This window comes from Oncorhynchus tshawytscha, linkage group LG19, assembly GCF_018296145.1.
Source record: "Oncorhynchus tshawytscha isolate Ot180627B linkage group LG19, Otsh_v2.0, whole genome shotgun sequence".
In the NCBI taxonomy this organism is placed as follows: Eukaryota; Metazoa; Chordata; class Actinopteri; order Salmoniformes; family Salmonidae; genus Oncorhynchus; species Oncorhynchus tshawytscha.
The window spans coordinates 37,114,304-37,128,798 of NC_056447.1; the positions used below are offsets into that span (position 1 = coordinate 37,114,304).

The 14,495-nt window shown below is 43.4% G+C and overlaps 1 protein-coding gene across 1 annotated transcript in view; it reads right to left on the minus strand.

Annotated features, from left to right (window-relative positions):
* Positions 1-14,495, minus strand: part of ces2b (carboxylesterase 2b) — a 40,304-nt gene that overhangs the window by 6,170 nt on the left and 19,639 nt on the right. The window contains exons 13-20 of the mRNA XM_024379762.2: positions 8,612-8,791; positions 6,346-6,546; positions 5,985-6,123; positions 3,404-3,537; positions 2,282-2,435; positions 1,928-2,032; positions 1,704-1,805; positions 709-849 (exon numbers count right to left, since the gene is read on the minus strand). Of these exons, the coding sequence (XP_024235530.1) occupies positions 709-849; positions 1,704-1,805; positions 1,928-2,032; positions 2,282-2,435; positions 3,404-3,537; positions 5,985-6,123; positions 6,346-6,546; positions 8,612-8,791 (1,156 nt within the window). The remainder of the gene's footprint in view (positions 1-708; positions 850-1,703; positions 1,806-1,927; positions 2,033-2,281; positions 2,436-3,403; positions 3,538-5,984; positions 6,124-6,345; positions 6,547-8,611; positions 8,792-14,495) is intronic.

Consider the following 14,495-nt stretch of genomic DNA (forward strand, 5'->3'; position numbering starts at 1 on the left):
CAAGGAGTACAACATTCAACCATTGCAATTGGAAAATGAAAATCAAGTCAGTGACACTTTGTCACTCTTAAAGGGATAGTTCTGGATTTTTGCAATGAGGCCTTTTATCTACTTCCCCAAATTCAGATGAACTCGTTGATACCATTTTTATGCATCTCAATGCAGTTTGAAAGAAGTTGCTAATTAGCTCTAGTCATTGACTGGAAGTCTATGGGAACAGCTAACATGCTAGTTAGAATTTACTTGCGAAACTACCTTTATGTACCTTCATATTGGATGCAGATACATAAAATGGTATCCACGAGTTCATCTGGCTCTAGGGAAGTAGATAAAGGGCATTGCAAAAATCCCAAACTATCCCTTTAAACATGTGTCGCTCAATGTAACGACATTGTATTAACATTGTACACAGTACGAGTGGAACGTTTTTTGTTATTACAAAAGAGAAAGTGACTTTCCCCTCATACCACTTGTATATTAATAAAAACATTACTACATTCCTGTGCATTTGAAAAACAATTGCTAAAGAATGATATAACATGTTAATATGGCCTAAAGCTGTTACTATAGTTGATGAAACCGTCCCTAATTAGCAGAAAGAACAACTTTCTGTTGTTAACTTAATGTTCTTAACTTAAAGTGTTATCCAAGTCACATCCAATATTCAGTTGTTATGCATATTAAAATACATGTTCAAAGCTCACTTACGTTCGCCAGTAGCCAACCTTCATCAGTATTGGTGCCCGTCAGAAACGGCACCTTGTGCATCTCGTGGTTATGGAAAGTCTCAGTCAACAACTTGGGCAGGAAATGCCCACCAACAGTCACACCTATTCGCAACATTTGGTTCTTTAAAAAGACAAATGTTGAGAACATAATTATTCAGGGGCTGCCAGATAAAAAGTGCAAAATCACACTGCATTCAAGCAGTATGCCTCTGGGGAAAGTTTAAGCTCAGTACTCGCTCACAAATATGGCTCGCTGGAAAACACTGTAGGCTATGTTGGGCCGGCTTTAGCCTTTTGGATGCCCTAAACGGGATTTGGTTGTGGGGCTTCACACCTTGTGGCAAAATATGTTGATGGTCCCCCTCTTGATGGTGGAGATAAATATTTGATTTTTAAAGTACATTTCCAGCAATTCTACACATTATGCTATAAGGTGTAGAGAAAATACTGCAGTTTTAAAGCACAATTTCTGCAATTCTACACATTTTGCCATGGGGTGGAGAGAAAACATTGTAATTTTAGAACAGTCAAGCAAATATATTCATTTTGCCATGGGTCAAAGAGAAAAAAATGTAGATTTACAGCAAATTTTCTGCAATTCTACCCATTTTGCCATTGGGTGGAAATCCATTTGTGCAGTTTTAAAGCTAATTTCCTGCAATTCTACACATTTTGTAATGACTTATGCCATGTTAATGTGATATCTGAGTGAAAATGACTAACAAAATCCTTGTCGATATTCGGCCATGATTACTACAAGTTTAGAAAACTGGCTAGACTAACTACTAATCTAAAAATGTTAACAAGAGAAAATGGCACCTGGTGTATTCTACTATTCTTACTCTCAATAGTAAGCAGAGACCCCGACTGAGTTACAAAAAAAGAAAAAGCTAATATAACTGAGCCTAAAAGTTTGTTGTGGCTTTTATATCAGAGAACAGTGCTCAAATAATTCTGGTGTCCAGGACATCTCACCTGTTTATGAACATTAACTATGTCATCAGCAGTCAACTTCTCAACACAGTCTGCAATCTGCTCTGTGTTGCTGCTGTTACAGCCCAAAATGGTTGCCACCATCTATGACACAAACAAAATAATCACTTGCCATGGTTGTGATGAAAAATAGGAAATTGATGGTGTGATGTATACCTATGACAGTGTTTACCTTTTTTTTGTGGCGAGAAAGAGTTTGAAAATACCTGGGCCACAGACAGGGGGTCGGAATTTATGATAGCGTCCATAGATGCAGTACCACTCTCAGCTATCGCACGATGGAACAGACCAGCAGACAACGGTGAATGAAGCTAGCGAAAAAGAAAACATGTTTAGAGCCTGTTCAACAGCACAAACAATCTGTGTGTGTATATGTGTGTGTGCGCTTCTGTGTAGGTGAGCTTCTGTGTAGGTGCGTTTCTGTGTGTGTGTGTGTGTGTGTGTGTGTGTGTGTGTGTGTGTGTGTGTGTGTGTGTGTGTGTGTGTGTGTGTGTGTGTGTGTGTGTGTGTGCGCTTATGTATGTTTGTGCGTGTGTGTGTGTGCGCGCGTGTGCCCTCACCAGTAACGATACACTCACTCCACCAGCAGACTCTCCAAATATGGTGACCGACTTGGAGTTGCCCCCAAAGTTGTGGATGTGCTCCTGGACCCACCGCAAGGCTTCCACCTGGTCAAGTAGTCCCATGTTCCCTGGGGCATACTTGTCTCCTGTGCTGTATGGAAGAGATGGGAAACTTAAGTCAAATAATGTCTTCAACATAGACCCAAAACAGGTGAAATAGACATCAAATACACTCATTAACTATGTAACCAAAACTTTACAATGTTGATCAGTGGTGGAAAAAGTACCCAATTGTTATACTTGAGTAAAAGTAAAGATACCTTAATAGAAAATGACTCAAGTGAAAGTCACCCAGTAAAACCCTACTTGAGTAAAAGTTTAAAAGTATTTGGTTTTGAATATACTTAAGTATCAAAAGTAAATGTAATTGCTAAAATATGCTTAAGTATTAAAAGTAGAATTATAAATCATTTCAAATTCCTTATATTAAGCAAACCAGATGGCACAATTTTTATTTATTTTTGTATTTACAGATAGACAGGGGCACACTCCAACACTCAGACATAATTTACAAACAAAGCATTTGTGTTTAGTGACTCAGTCAGATCAGATACAGTAGATATGACCAGGGATATTCTCTTTAAGTGCGTGAATTAGACCCTTTTCCTGTCCTGTTAAGCATTCCAAATGTAATTAGTACTTTTGAGTGTCAGGGAAAATGTAAAAGTAAAGTAAAAGTAAAAGTTGTCAAAAATATAAATAGCAAAGTACAGATACCCCAAAAACGACTTATGTAGTACTTTAAAGTATTTTTACTTAAGTACTTTACACCACTGGTGTTGATCCTGAAAACCCATTGGTCATTAAGAATGAAAGCCTATCCAACTGACATACAAGAGACAAAATTCACAAATTCTAAAGCACAAGAGCAGAGTCATGTATTAAGTATAAAACTAACAGTGAATCAATGATTCATGCCTTCTGAGAGTGCTATAAAGTCAAAAAATTATCGGCAGAGGTAGATTTATTTTTTAAAGGTGTTGTGCCAAATGTTTGTCAATGACGGCTGCAGAAAAGTTGGTTCCAATTGTGTGTGGTTCAGTAATGGTTCAGTCTTACCTGAAGAACCCCAGCAGTCCCAAACGGTATTGGATCACCACCACAACCACATCCTGGTATGCAGCCAAAGCAGAACCATCATATGTTGATGCAGAACCCATGGCGAATCCGCCACCATGGATCCAAACCATGACCTGAGAAACACAAGCAATACATGCTGATCATCTGAACACAAGCTGTACCAGAGTGATTGATGATTAATTGATTAGTGGCCTACCTTTTGTAGGCCTGCGCATAAATTTCCCCCCAAAAACGTTTTTTTATTATTTTTTTTAGGACCTCAGTCTGGGTCTCAACTTACTGTTAAGAGTTAGAATAGTAGAATACACAATGTGCAATTTCAAACTTCCGTTGTGCATCAACAGTTTTTCTCTTGTTAGGTCAGTCACTGACTTTACATCTGCATTGCTCACTTTTGGGGGTTTTAGCCTGGGTTTCTGTATAAGCACTTTATGACATCTGCTGATGTAAAAAGGGCTCAATAAATACATTTGATTGATTGAATGACAATCAAAAAAACAATTATTAGATTGGAAAATTAGTCTAGCAGCCAGCTATCTAAATTTGTAGAAATCATGGTTGAATTACCAACTGGGTTGCACCCATTGATTTTGTTAGTCACCCTCACTCATATAGTATATTCAAAACTATGAACATTTCTCTCCACCCCATGGCAAAATGAGTAGAATTGCATGAAACAAATTGCTAAATCTTCTTTTCGCTGTCAAGAGTATTTTGCTAAGCAAGATGGAGGTGCCCCTCAACAAACTTTTGCTTAGGGCCCCAAAATGCTAGCGGCAGTTCTGACTGCATGTATGGGTATGGATGAGGGTGTCATGACGTTGGCTTGATGGGGGAGGTTTATGACCCCCATAAATACCTTTCCCCTTTTCCTCTCTCCACTCTACCGATGTGACTATTGAAAATCCCTTTGTTAATAGGGAGAGTCTGGTGACATCAAAAGATGGGAAACAGAACCATATTTCGGTTGGTACTTAAGGAATATGAGATCAGTTGTTGTCTGAGACATTATTACTAATGACAGGATGACATAAACTGTATCTTGGAAAGTCGACACATTCTAGTTATCAGATTCACATGGAATGCAATTTGTGCAATTTAAATGTTTAAATATGAAACTATTTGTGAAAAGATTAAATGTAATTTTAGCTTCTTAATGAGAGAACGGTTTGTCAGAAGAACACCACTCTGCTCACTCAGGCCCCGCCCATATGAACAGACACTGGGTGTAAACTATGAAACACGGCCCTCTCTCCCAATCCTACATAAGCCCCTTGACGAAAATGTAACTTTCTGTTCCGAGGACGTTAGGGCGACAGTCCTATGTTAAAAGGGCTCAGATAATAACCTGTTCCAAGGACGTATGGACTTGAGATCCCCACGTTGAAAGGACAAAGACCATCTACAGAACTAAGCCAACCTTAGAGAACCTAACAAAATTAGCATCGAATTTCAATGTGAAGGTGACAACCTACACGCCGGAAGGATGAATTTCGACTATACCAGCCAGAATATAGCATGGGCATATAGCATGGCAACTTGGTAGGAACTCTGAACTCTTATTCACTAAAGAAGTGATACCTCCTAGCCGTCGCATTAGCGGAGCATCTGTAGACTTGGGCTCAGAGAGGACGGACAGAGTATCTTTTCTACCACAACACGACGGTACTACCAAGTATCCATTCTACCAACATACATTCTTCAAAGGACAACCCGGCATCCCATCTACGACCAACCGATCGAAGCGCAGCTCAGAGTAAATATTTATTGCATTTTCCTTTTTCAAATGGGTGGTAATTTAGAATGCATAAGATACTGTATTTACAATAGAGTAGCTGCCTACGGCCCGATAGAGACATAGCTTCTCCCTTTGTTCCTCAGTCTTCCCGCTCTTTCATTCAAAATCCCACCCCCTTTCTTTGTGTAACCAGCTGTCATATCTGTTCTGTCCGCTAAGGACGTTTTCCTTTATGACATCATTTGTAATCAACATTCTGTGTATATGTAATTCTGTGTGATTATTTAGGTATTTAGTAAATAAATAATTAAACCAAATTTTGTATTGCTGATTCAACTTGTTAGCCAGGGTTTGTGAAGAATTTACAACTTTCAGATGAGACTAAACAAGGTGACGATTAAATATTGACTGCTATTGATGTAAAAGATTACTAGGTCTTTGAGAGGTTATTCGGAAGATAAACATTATTTCGTGGTGCCCCAACTTTTTTTTCTCTAGTTAATTACATTCACCTGATTAGCTTAATCAGGTAATATGAATTACAGAGAAACTATTTTATAGAATAGCATGTCATATCACTTAATCCGGCATAGCCAAAGACATGACAAGGGTAAGCAGACCCCCCAGCCACTGCGGCCCCTCATGATAAGTTCTGATTTACTTGTGGCCCCCAGCCCCATCAAAGTTGCCCATCTATGGCCTAGTTGAATCCTGTGTGGTAGTGCATGGCTAGAACAAATATGTGCACCTCTTTGGATACCCAGGACCAAGACTTGATAACTTGATAAGTTATAATCTGTGTGTGTCTGCTATTAAATTTACAGGAAGCTTGGTATTCTCAGCAGGTTTAGCCGGGGTGTATATGTTGAGGTAAAGACAATCTTCTGACACTGCTGGGATTTCCACTTTGATTGACCAGTTGGACTCAAAGTCTACTGTACGCTGTCTGTCTTGAAGACACCTGTAAAACACGGAACACCTTTTAATATCCAAGTTTCACCAGGTCTCTGTGCGCATTGTATAAGCCAGGTAGTGGTTTTCACATTCTGCTTGCCTCACTGTGTACATTGACTGTGCTTGATTTGTTGATTTTTCAAATTATTTACTGATTATTGATCTAACCTTTCTTCAACCAAGAACTTCCTTGAGATTAATTGTTTGTTCATGACCTTGCTGATCTTACATGAGAGGCTGCTGGGTGGCGTCCCTTACTCTCTCCCATCCCTCCACAGGCTGGGGCGGGGTCAGTCTCAGTGGGCCAACAGGTGGTTTGGCAAACGGCACACCCAGGTAGGCCTGTACCACAGTCTCCTTCCCCTTTACGCTCACATACTGCCCTCTCAGACCCCCCAGTTTGGTCTGGACCACCGGCCCAGTTTTTGGCCTGTTGAGAAATCCCCAGTTGAAATTGCTTTACAAGAACTCTGAATGATGTTCTTCAGTGGACAATGACAATGTCGGAGGTAAGGATACATTCAGAAAACACACAACAAATATAACAAAACATGCATTGGATTGCAACTACAAGGACAGAGAAAGCAGGGAATGCCATAAAACAACTAGAAATGCTCCACTTTACAAGAACAAAAGCCTTTCGGCTGAAAATAGTAGGCTTAAGAGTCCTGGTGGATGCCCTAAGATCCTAAGGGGACCAAGAGAATTAAGTCAAGTATGTCAAGTAGTCACTGTTTTAACTCAAGGAATTTCGTCAATCAAATGTTTCATTCCAGTAAGGAAATGGTATCTGTTTGGATCAGGGGTAATGAAAGGGACTAAAAGGAGTACACCCTTGTCCAAAACAAAGGCCCCAGCTCTTGACACCTTGAAGTTTTTCCCCACACATAAATTATACCGATGCGATTACAAATCGGATGAAGAGGAAGTACTGGATGAAACGGCATCCGACAAGGTCAGATTGGTCAAAACTCTAAATCACAAAGAAAGAAATGGTACTCAGTTGTCCCACGTCTCCCTGATATACAGTGCATTTGGAGAGTATTCAGACCTCTTGACTTTTTCCCCATTTTGTTACATTACAGTCGTATTCTAAAATGGATTAAAACCTACACACAATGACCCATAATGACAATGCAAAGAACAGGTTGACATTTTTGCACATTTATAAAAAAGAAAACATAAAAAATATCACATTTACATAAGTATTCAGACCCTTTACTCAGTACTTTGTTGAAGCACCTTTGGCAGCGATTACAGCCTCAAGTCTTGGCTTTGACGCTACAAGCTTGGCACACCTGTATTTTCTCTTATTCGTCTCTGCAGAGTTGGCTGGGGAGCGTCGCTGCACAGCTATTTTCACGTCTTTTCAGAGATGTTCGATCGGGTTAAAATCCAGGCTCTGGCTGGGCCACTCAAGGACATTCAGAGACTTGTCCCGAGGCCACTCCTGCGTTGTCTTGGCTGTGTGCTTAGGGTCATTGTCCTGTTGGAATGTGAACATTCACCCCAGTCTGAGGTCCTGAGTGCTGTGGAACAGGTTTTCATCAAGATCTCTCTGAGCTCTAGCAAAATTCATTTGACCTCATGGCTTGGTTTTTGCTCTGACATGCACTGTCAATTGTGGGATCTTATATAGACAGGTGTGTCTTTCCAAATCATGTCCAATCACCTGAATTTACCACAGGTGGTCTCCAATCAAGTTGTAGAAACATCTCAAGAATGATCAATGGAAACAGGATTTACTTGGGCTCAATTTCGAGTCTCATAGCAAAGGGTCTGAATACTTATGTAAATAAGGTATTTCTCTACCAATTTTTTTTTAAACCTGTTTTTGCTTTGTCATTATGAGGTATTGTGTTTAGATTGATGAGGACATTTTTTTATTTCATGCATTTTATTTTTAATTTTTTAATTTTTAATTTATCCGTTATTTTACCAGGTAAGTTGACTGAGAACACATTCTCATTTGCAGCAACGACCTGGGGAATAGTTACAGGGGAGAGGAGGGGGATTAATGAGCCAATTGTAAACTGGGGATTATTAGGTGACCATGATGGTTTGAGGGCCAGATTGGGAATTTAGCCAGGACACCGGGGTTAACACCCCTACTCTTACGATAAGTGCCATGGGATCTTTAATGAACTCAGAGAGTCAGGACACCCGTTTAATGTCCCATCCGAAAGACGGCACACTACACAGGGCAGTGTCCTCAATCACTGCCCTGGGACATTGGGATATTTTTTAGACCAGAGGAAAGAGTGCCTCCTTACTGGCACTCCAACACCACTTCCAGCAGCATCTGGTCTCCCATCCAGGAACTGACCAGGACCAACCCTGCTTAGCTTCAGAAGCAAGCCAGCAGTGGTGTGCTGCTGGTATGCTGCTTATTTTAGAATAAGGTTGTAACATAACAACAGGTGGAAAAAGGGAAGGGGTCTGAATACTTTCCGAATCCACCGTAAATTAACATAAATAAAATAATGGCACCCTACAGATCACTTTGCTCCATCTTCTCTCGACCCAAACGTAGTTTCTCAGGAACAGTCTGTGTCAGGAAGGTGAAGCGGTCCCTCTTCAGGTGTTGACCAGGTACCTGCTCCAGCCCTATCCCCAGGTAATGTCCTTCTAGTCCATACTGTGGCCACTGAACCAGGCCGGCCCCATTAGGAGACCACACACACACACACACACACACACACACACACACACACACACACACACACACACACACACACACACACACACACACACACACACACACACACACACACACAATTGTAAATAATACTCTGTTCCTACAAATTCATTTGGTTCTACAGATACAGTGGCAGCAAAATATATTAGCACCCTTACACTTTTCTTAAATAGTTCCATAGTTCTTGTCAAATAAGTTAGAATAAAAAATAAAAAATTGTGCCGTGGTGGAGTTGGACCCAGGTGCATAGAATGGACCAGATGAGGAATCATTGGTTTAGGATAAACGTATATACTTTACTGAAAATAAGGTAACAGAAGGATCACAGTAATACTGAAAATACAACAAAGGAGAGACTCACCGATGGAGAGAAGACACTCACCGATGCCCCCAACAGAGAGCAGAAGGTCTTCCAATACCATGAGACAAACTGGGTCCCCGATCTGAGACAATGTCCTGGGGAAGTCCGTGTAGTCGAAAGACATGGGTAATCATGAGATCAGCGGTCTCCTTCACTGATGGAAATGTGGGTAAGGCGATGAAATGGGCTGCCTTGGAGAACCGATCGACGACCACCAGGATAGTTGTAACCCCTTGAGATGGAGGTAGCCCAGTGATAAAATCTCCCGACAGATGAGACCAGGGCCGGCTGGGGATGGTCAGAGGTTGGAGCAACCCGGCTGGTCACTGACGTGAAGACTTGCTTTGGGCACAGATGGAACAGGCCGCAACAAAGGATCTCACATCCTCATTGATGTTGGGCCACCATTATTTCCACCTCAGGAACTCTAGTGTCCAATTAACCCCTGGATGCCCAGTTAATTTAGAGGAGTGTCCCCATTGTAGTACTCAGGACTGGGCTGAGTGCGGAATGTAAAGTCTGTTAGTGGGTCCCCCGCCGGGGTCAGATTCTCAGGTCTGGGCTTGTCGGACAGTGGTCTCAATACTCCATATCACAGGGGCCACAATGCATAAGCTGGGGATGATGGACTCAGTGTCCCTCTCCTTGTTAGAGACATCATGTTGGCAGGACAGGGCGTCTGCTTTCTGATTCTTGGATCCCGGGCGATAGGCTAGTGAGAAATCAAACCTGTTAAAAAAACAGAGCCCACCTAGTCTGGCGAGCGTTCAACCTCTTGGCTTCTTGAATGGAGATCAAGTTCTTATGTTCCGTGCAGATCACAAAAGGATGAGGTGCCTCCTCCAACCAGTGTCTCCACCCCTCAAGGGCCCACTTAACTGCCAAGAGCTCCCGGTTGCCTACATAGTAGTTGCGTTCCGCTGGCGAGAACCGTTCGGAGAGAAAGGGTCATGGTTGCAGTTCCTTGTCCTCCTAGTTCTGCTGTGAAAGGACTGCCCCCACTCCGGTGTCCGAGGCGTGCACCTCTACCACAAAGGGACAAGTCGGATCAGGATGAACGAGGATGGGTCCAGAGGTGAAACATTCCTTGAGCTCCATGAATGCCCTGTCAGCCTCGGGGTCCAGCGAAAACGGGTCTGGGACTTACGGGTTAGGACCTTGAGAGGCGCTGCCACCGCACCAAAGTTGTGTATAAAATGCCTGTAAAAATAGGCAAACCTGAGGAACCGCTGGACCTGCTTGAGTGAGATGGCAGGGGACCAGTCGGCGGCCGCCTCAATCTTAACGGGATCCATTTGGATGCCTGCAGTAGAGATAATGTGACCCAGGAAGGAAACTTGGAATATGTGGAACTCATGCTTCTGTATCTTGACATATAGTTGACTCTGCAGGAGGCATCTCAGGACTTGGCGAACATGCAGTATGTGTTCCAGAAGGGTCTTGGAGAAGATCAGGATCTCATCGAGGTAAACGAAAACAAACCGATTCAACATATCCCTAAGAGTGTCATTGACCAATGCTTGAAAGACTGCCGGTGAGTTTGATAATCCGAAGGGCATGACTAAATACTCATAGTGGCCACTAGGGGTGATTCTCACCAGATTGTAAGCGTTGTGGAGGTCCAGTTTGGTGAAGAATTGGGCCAATTGGGCCAACTCCAAGGCAGCGGACATCAGGGGTAGGGGGTAACAATTCTTGATTGTAATTGTGGCCGCTTGCCTCTTACTGTAGGCCTCCTGGAGGTTGAAGTATTCAGGAGGGATAGTGGAGAAGTCTTGGTCTTCAATGGATGCAGGAGAACACAGTGAGGCTGTTGGTGGAGGTCTGAGACATTTAGTCTGGCAGTCCTTACCCCAGCCTAGTAGGTGACCCGTGGACCAGGAAAATAGTGGGTTATGTAGCGTTAGCCAGGGGGTACCCTAGGATAAGGGGGTTCTTGAAAGCCGTTATCAAAGGAAAACTAAGAGTCTCTGAGTGATTCACCCCAACTTGCTGTAGAATGGACTCTGATATTCCACCTGGCCGGAGCCAATGGGGCGTCCATTGAGGGCTCTGCAGAGGGATGGGACATTTCACTCAGGAGATTTGCAATTCAAAGTCTTGATCAAGAAAGTTATCTGTGACCCCGGAGTCCACGAAAGCTTGAATCTGTTGCTGACGGTTGTCCCAGTGGAGGATTGCAGAAAGTAACAGACGGTGACTGGGTAACCGGGAAGTAACTGAACAGCTAGTCAGGGTCTCCCCTTGTCCTGGCGAGCCCTGGCCTTTCCTGTCAGCTCTGGGCATGTAGCACGGAGTTGACCGCGACCTCCGCAGTAGACGCAGCAGCCTTCGTGCACGCACCTGTCATGCTCTTGTGTGCTCAGGCATTTGCGTCCCAGTTGCATTGGCTCGGCAGGTAGCTTAGTGGTTAGAGCTTTGGGCCAGTAACCGAAATGTTGCGGGATTGAATCCCTGAGCTGACAAGGTACAAATCTGTCATTCTGCCCCTGAGCAAGGCAGTTAACCCACTGTTCCCCGGGCGCTGAGGACGTGGATATCAATTATGGCAGCCCCCCGCACCTCTCTGATTCAGAGGGGTTGGGTTAAATGCGGAACACACATTTCTGTTGAAGGCATTCAGTTGTACAAATTTCCCTTTCCTCAATGCTGAGTTTGGGGGGGCAGCCGCTGGTCTGGCCCCTTGGCGGAGTCTGAACAGTCGGCTTGCTGCTTCTCTTCCGCCGACTGGGTGGTTGAAGACTTGACGCAGCTCAGCAGTTAAGGCTAATATGGAGCTGCAGGATGGTGGTTGCTGTTCCCAGACGGCCGTTGCTCATGGCAGGGCCCTGCCCGAGAGCAGAGAGAGGATGTAGGCAATCATGGCCCGATCAGTGTGGAACAAGGAGGACTGTAGCTCGAACACCAGAGAGCACTGAGTGAGGAAACCCTTACATCTTCCTGGGTGGCCGTCATACTGCTCAGGGGCTGGGATCTTGGGATCCCGGTGCAGGTTCCTTGGAGGAACTACCGCAACGCCTGTAGCACTGGGCGATGAGACTTGGGCATGGGCTCCTCCTGGGTTGGGGGTGTGCCGTGGACGGAAGGAATCGGTGAGTGCCCGGAGGGTCTCGGAGATCTGGGAGAGTTGTTCTTGTTGTCTTCTCAACAGTGCTCCTTGGTGGGTTATGACCTCTTTAATATGGTTGTCCTCCACTGGGTCCATGTTGGAGCAGAATCTTGCTGTGACATGGTGGGGTTGGACCCAGGTGCAGAGAATGGACCAGATGAGGAACCAATGGTTTAGGATAAACATAAATACGTTACTGAAAATAAGGTAACAAAAGGATCACAGAAATTCTTAAAAAATAGCAGGACTAGGACTAGAAAACTTACTCAGGCGACAAACACACGGGGCAACCAAAATCAAGCTTCTGCAAACAAGGACAAAAAACACACCTCTTCTAAAAGGGAAATCATAACGAAATCATAAGCAACACCAGAGTAACAAAAAAGTCTCTAGGGCAGTCTCTGCCGCCCTCTGGTGCCCGGAGAAACCATGACAATAATTTGGTCTCTACACATTGCATCTTGGATTTTTAACATTGCAGAATCAATTTCGGTTTTTGAAACTTAAGTTCACAATTTTCATTTAAAAAATAAAGAAAAGCTAATACCTGGTGGCCAAGATAACTGCTGACAAACACTTCTTGTAGCCATCAATGAGCTCGCTGCACCTTTCTAATGGATGTTTGCCTCATTCTTCAGCTGCAAACTGCTCCAATTCTGCAATGTTTCAGGGGTACCCTCCAACATCTGCTGTTTTCAGATCTCGTCATTGGTTTTCGATGGGATTCAGATCTGGACTCAGCGCTGGCCACTCCAGAACAGTCTAGCGTTTCATCTTGAACCATTCTTGGGTACTTTTTAAAATGTTTGGGGTCCTTGTCCTGCTGGAAGACCCAAAACCTTTGACAGAGTCCCAGTTTTGTGGACACTGGGTTGAATATTGGACTCCAAAATACATTGATAATCTGCTGATTTCATGATGCCTTGCACACGTTCAAGGCCCCAGTACCAGAGGCAGAAAATCTACCCTAAAGCATTATCGAACCTCTCTTGTGCCACCTGTTGGCAAACCTACTTGAAACACCTGGTGCAGTTTGATGCTGAAGAGTGGGACAAACTGCCATTAGAAAGGTCAAATAAAATAAAATTAAATGTTAATGTTTACTTACACATATTTATCAGATGTTATTGCGGGTGTAGCAAAATGCTTGTGTTCCAAGCTCCAACAGTGCAGTCATGTCAAACAATACACAACAATACACACAAATCTAAAAAAGTTAAATGATGGAATTAAGAAATATATAAATATTAAGACGAGCAATCAAATCAAATCAAATTGTAATTGTCACATGCGCTGAATACAACAGGTGTAAACCTTACAGTGAAATGCTTACGTAGAAGCCCTTAACCAACAATGCAGTTTTTAGAAAAAATAAGTGTTAAGAAAGTATTTACTAAATAAACTGAAGTAAACAGTAAACTGGGATAATGGGCACAGGTTAGTCGAGGTAATTGAGGTACATGTAGGTAGAGTTAAAGTGACTATGCATAGATAATAAACAGAGAGTAGAAGCAGCATCAAAATGTGTGTGCGTGTGTGTGTGTGTGTGGGGGGGGGTCAATGCAAATAGTCCGGGTAGCTATTTGGTTAGCTGTTCAGGAGTCTTATGGTTTGGGGGTAGAGGCTGTTCAGAAGCCTCTTGGACCTAGACTTGGTGCTCTGGTACCGATTGCTGTGCGGTAGCAGAGAGAACAGTCTATGACTAGGGTGGCTGGAGTCTTTGGTGATTTTTAGGGCTTTCCTCTGACACCGCCTGGTATAGAGATCCTGGATGGCAGGAAGATTGGCCCTAGTGATATACTGGGCCATACGCACTACCCTCTTTAATGTCTTGCGGTCAGAGGCCAAGCAGTTGTGAGGATACTCTCGATGGTGTAGCTGTAGAACTTTTTCAGGGTCTGAGGACCTATGCCAAATCTTTTCAGTCTCCTGAGGGGGAATAGGTGTTGTCGTGCCCTCTTCCTGACTGTCTTGGTGTGTTTGGACCATGACAGTTAGTTGGTGATGTGGACACCAAGGAACTTGAAGCTCTCAACCTGCTCCACTACAGCCCAGTCAATGAGAATGGGGGTGTGCTCGGCTCTCCTTTTTCTGTACTTCCACAATCATCTCCTTTGTCTTGATCATGTTGAGGGAAAGGTTGTTCTCCTTGCACCACAGGGTCAAGTCTCTGACCCCCTACCCATCGGCTCTCATTGTTGTTGGTGATCA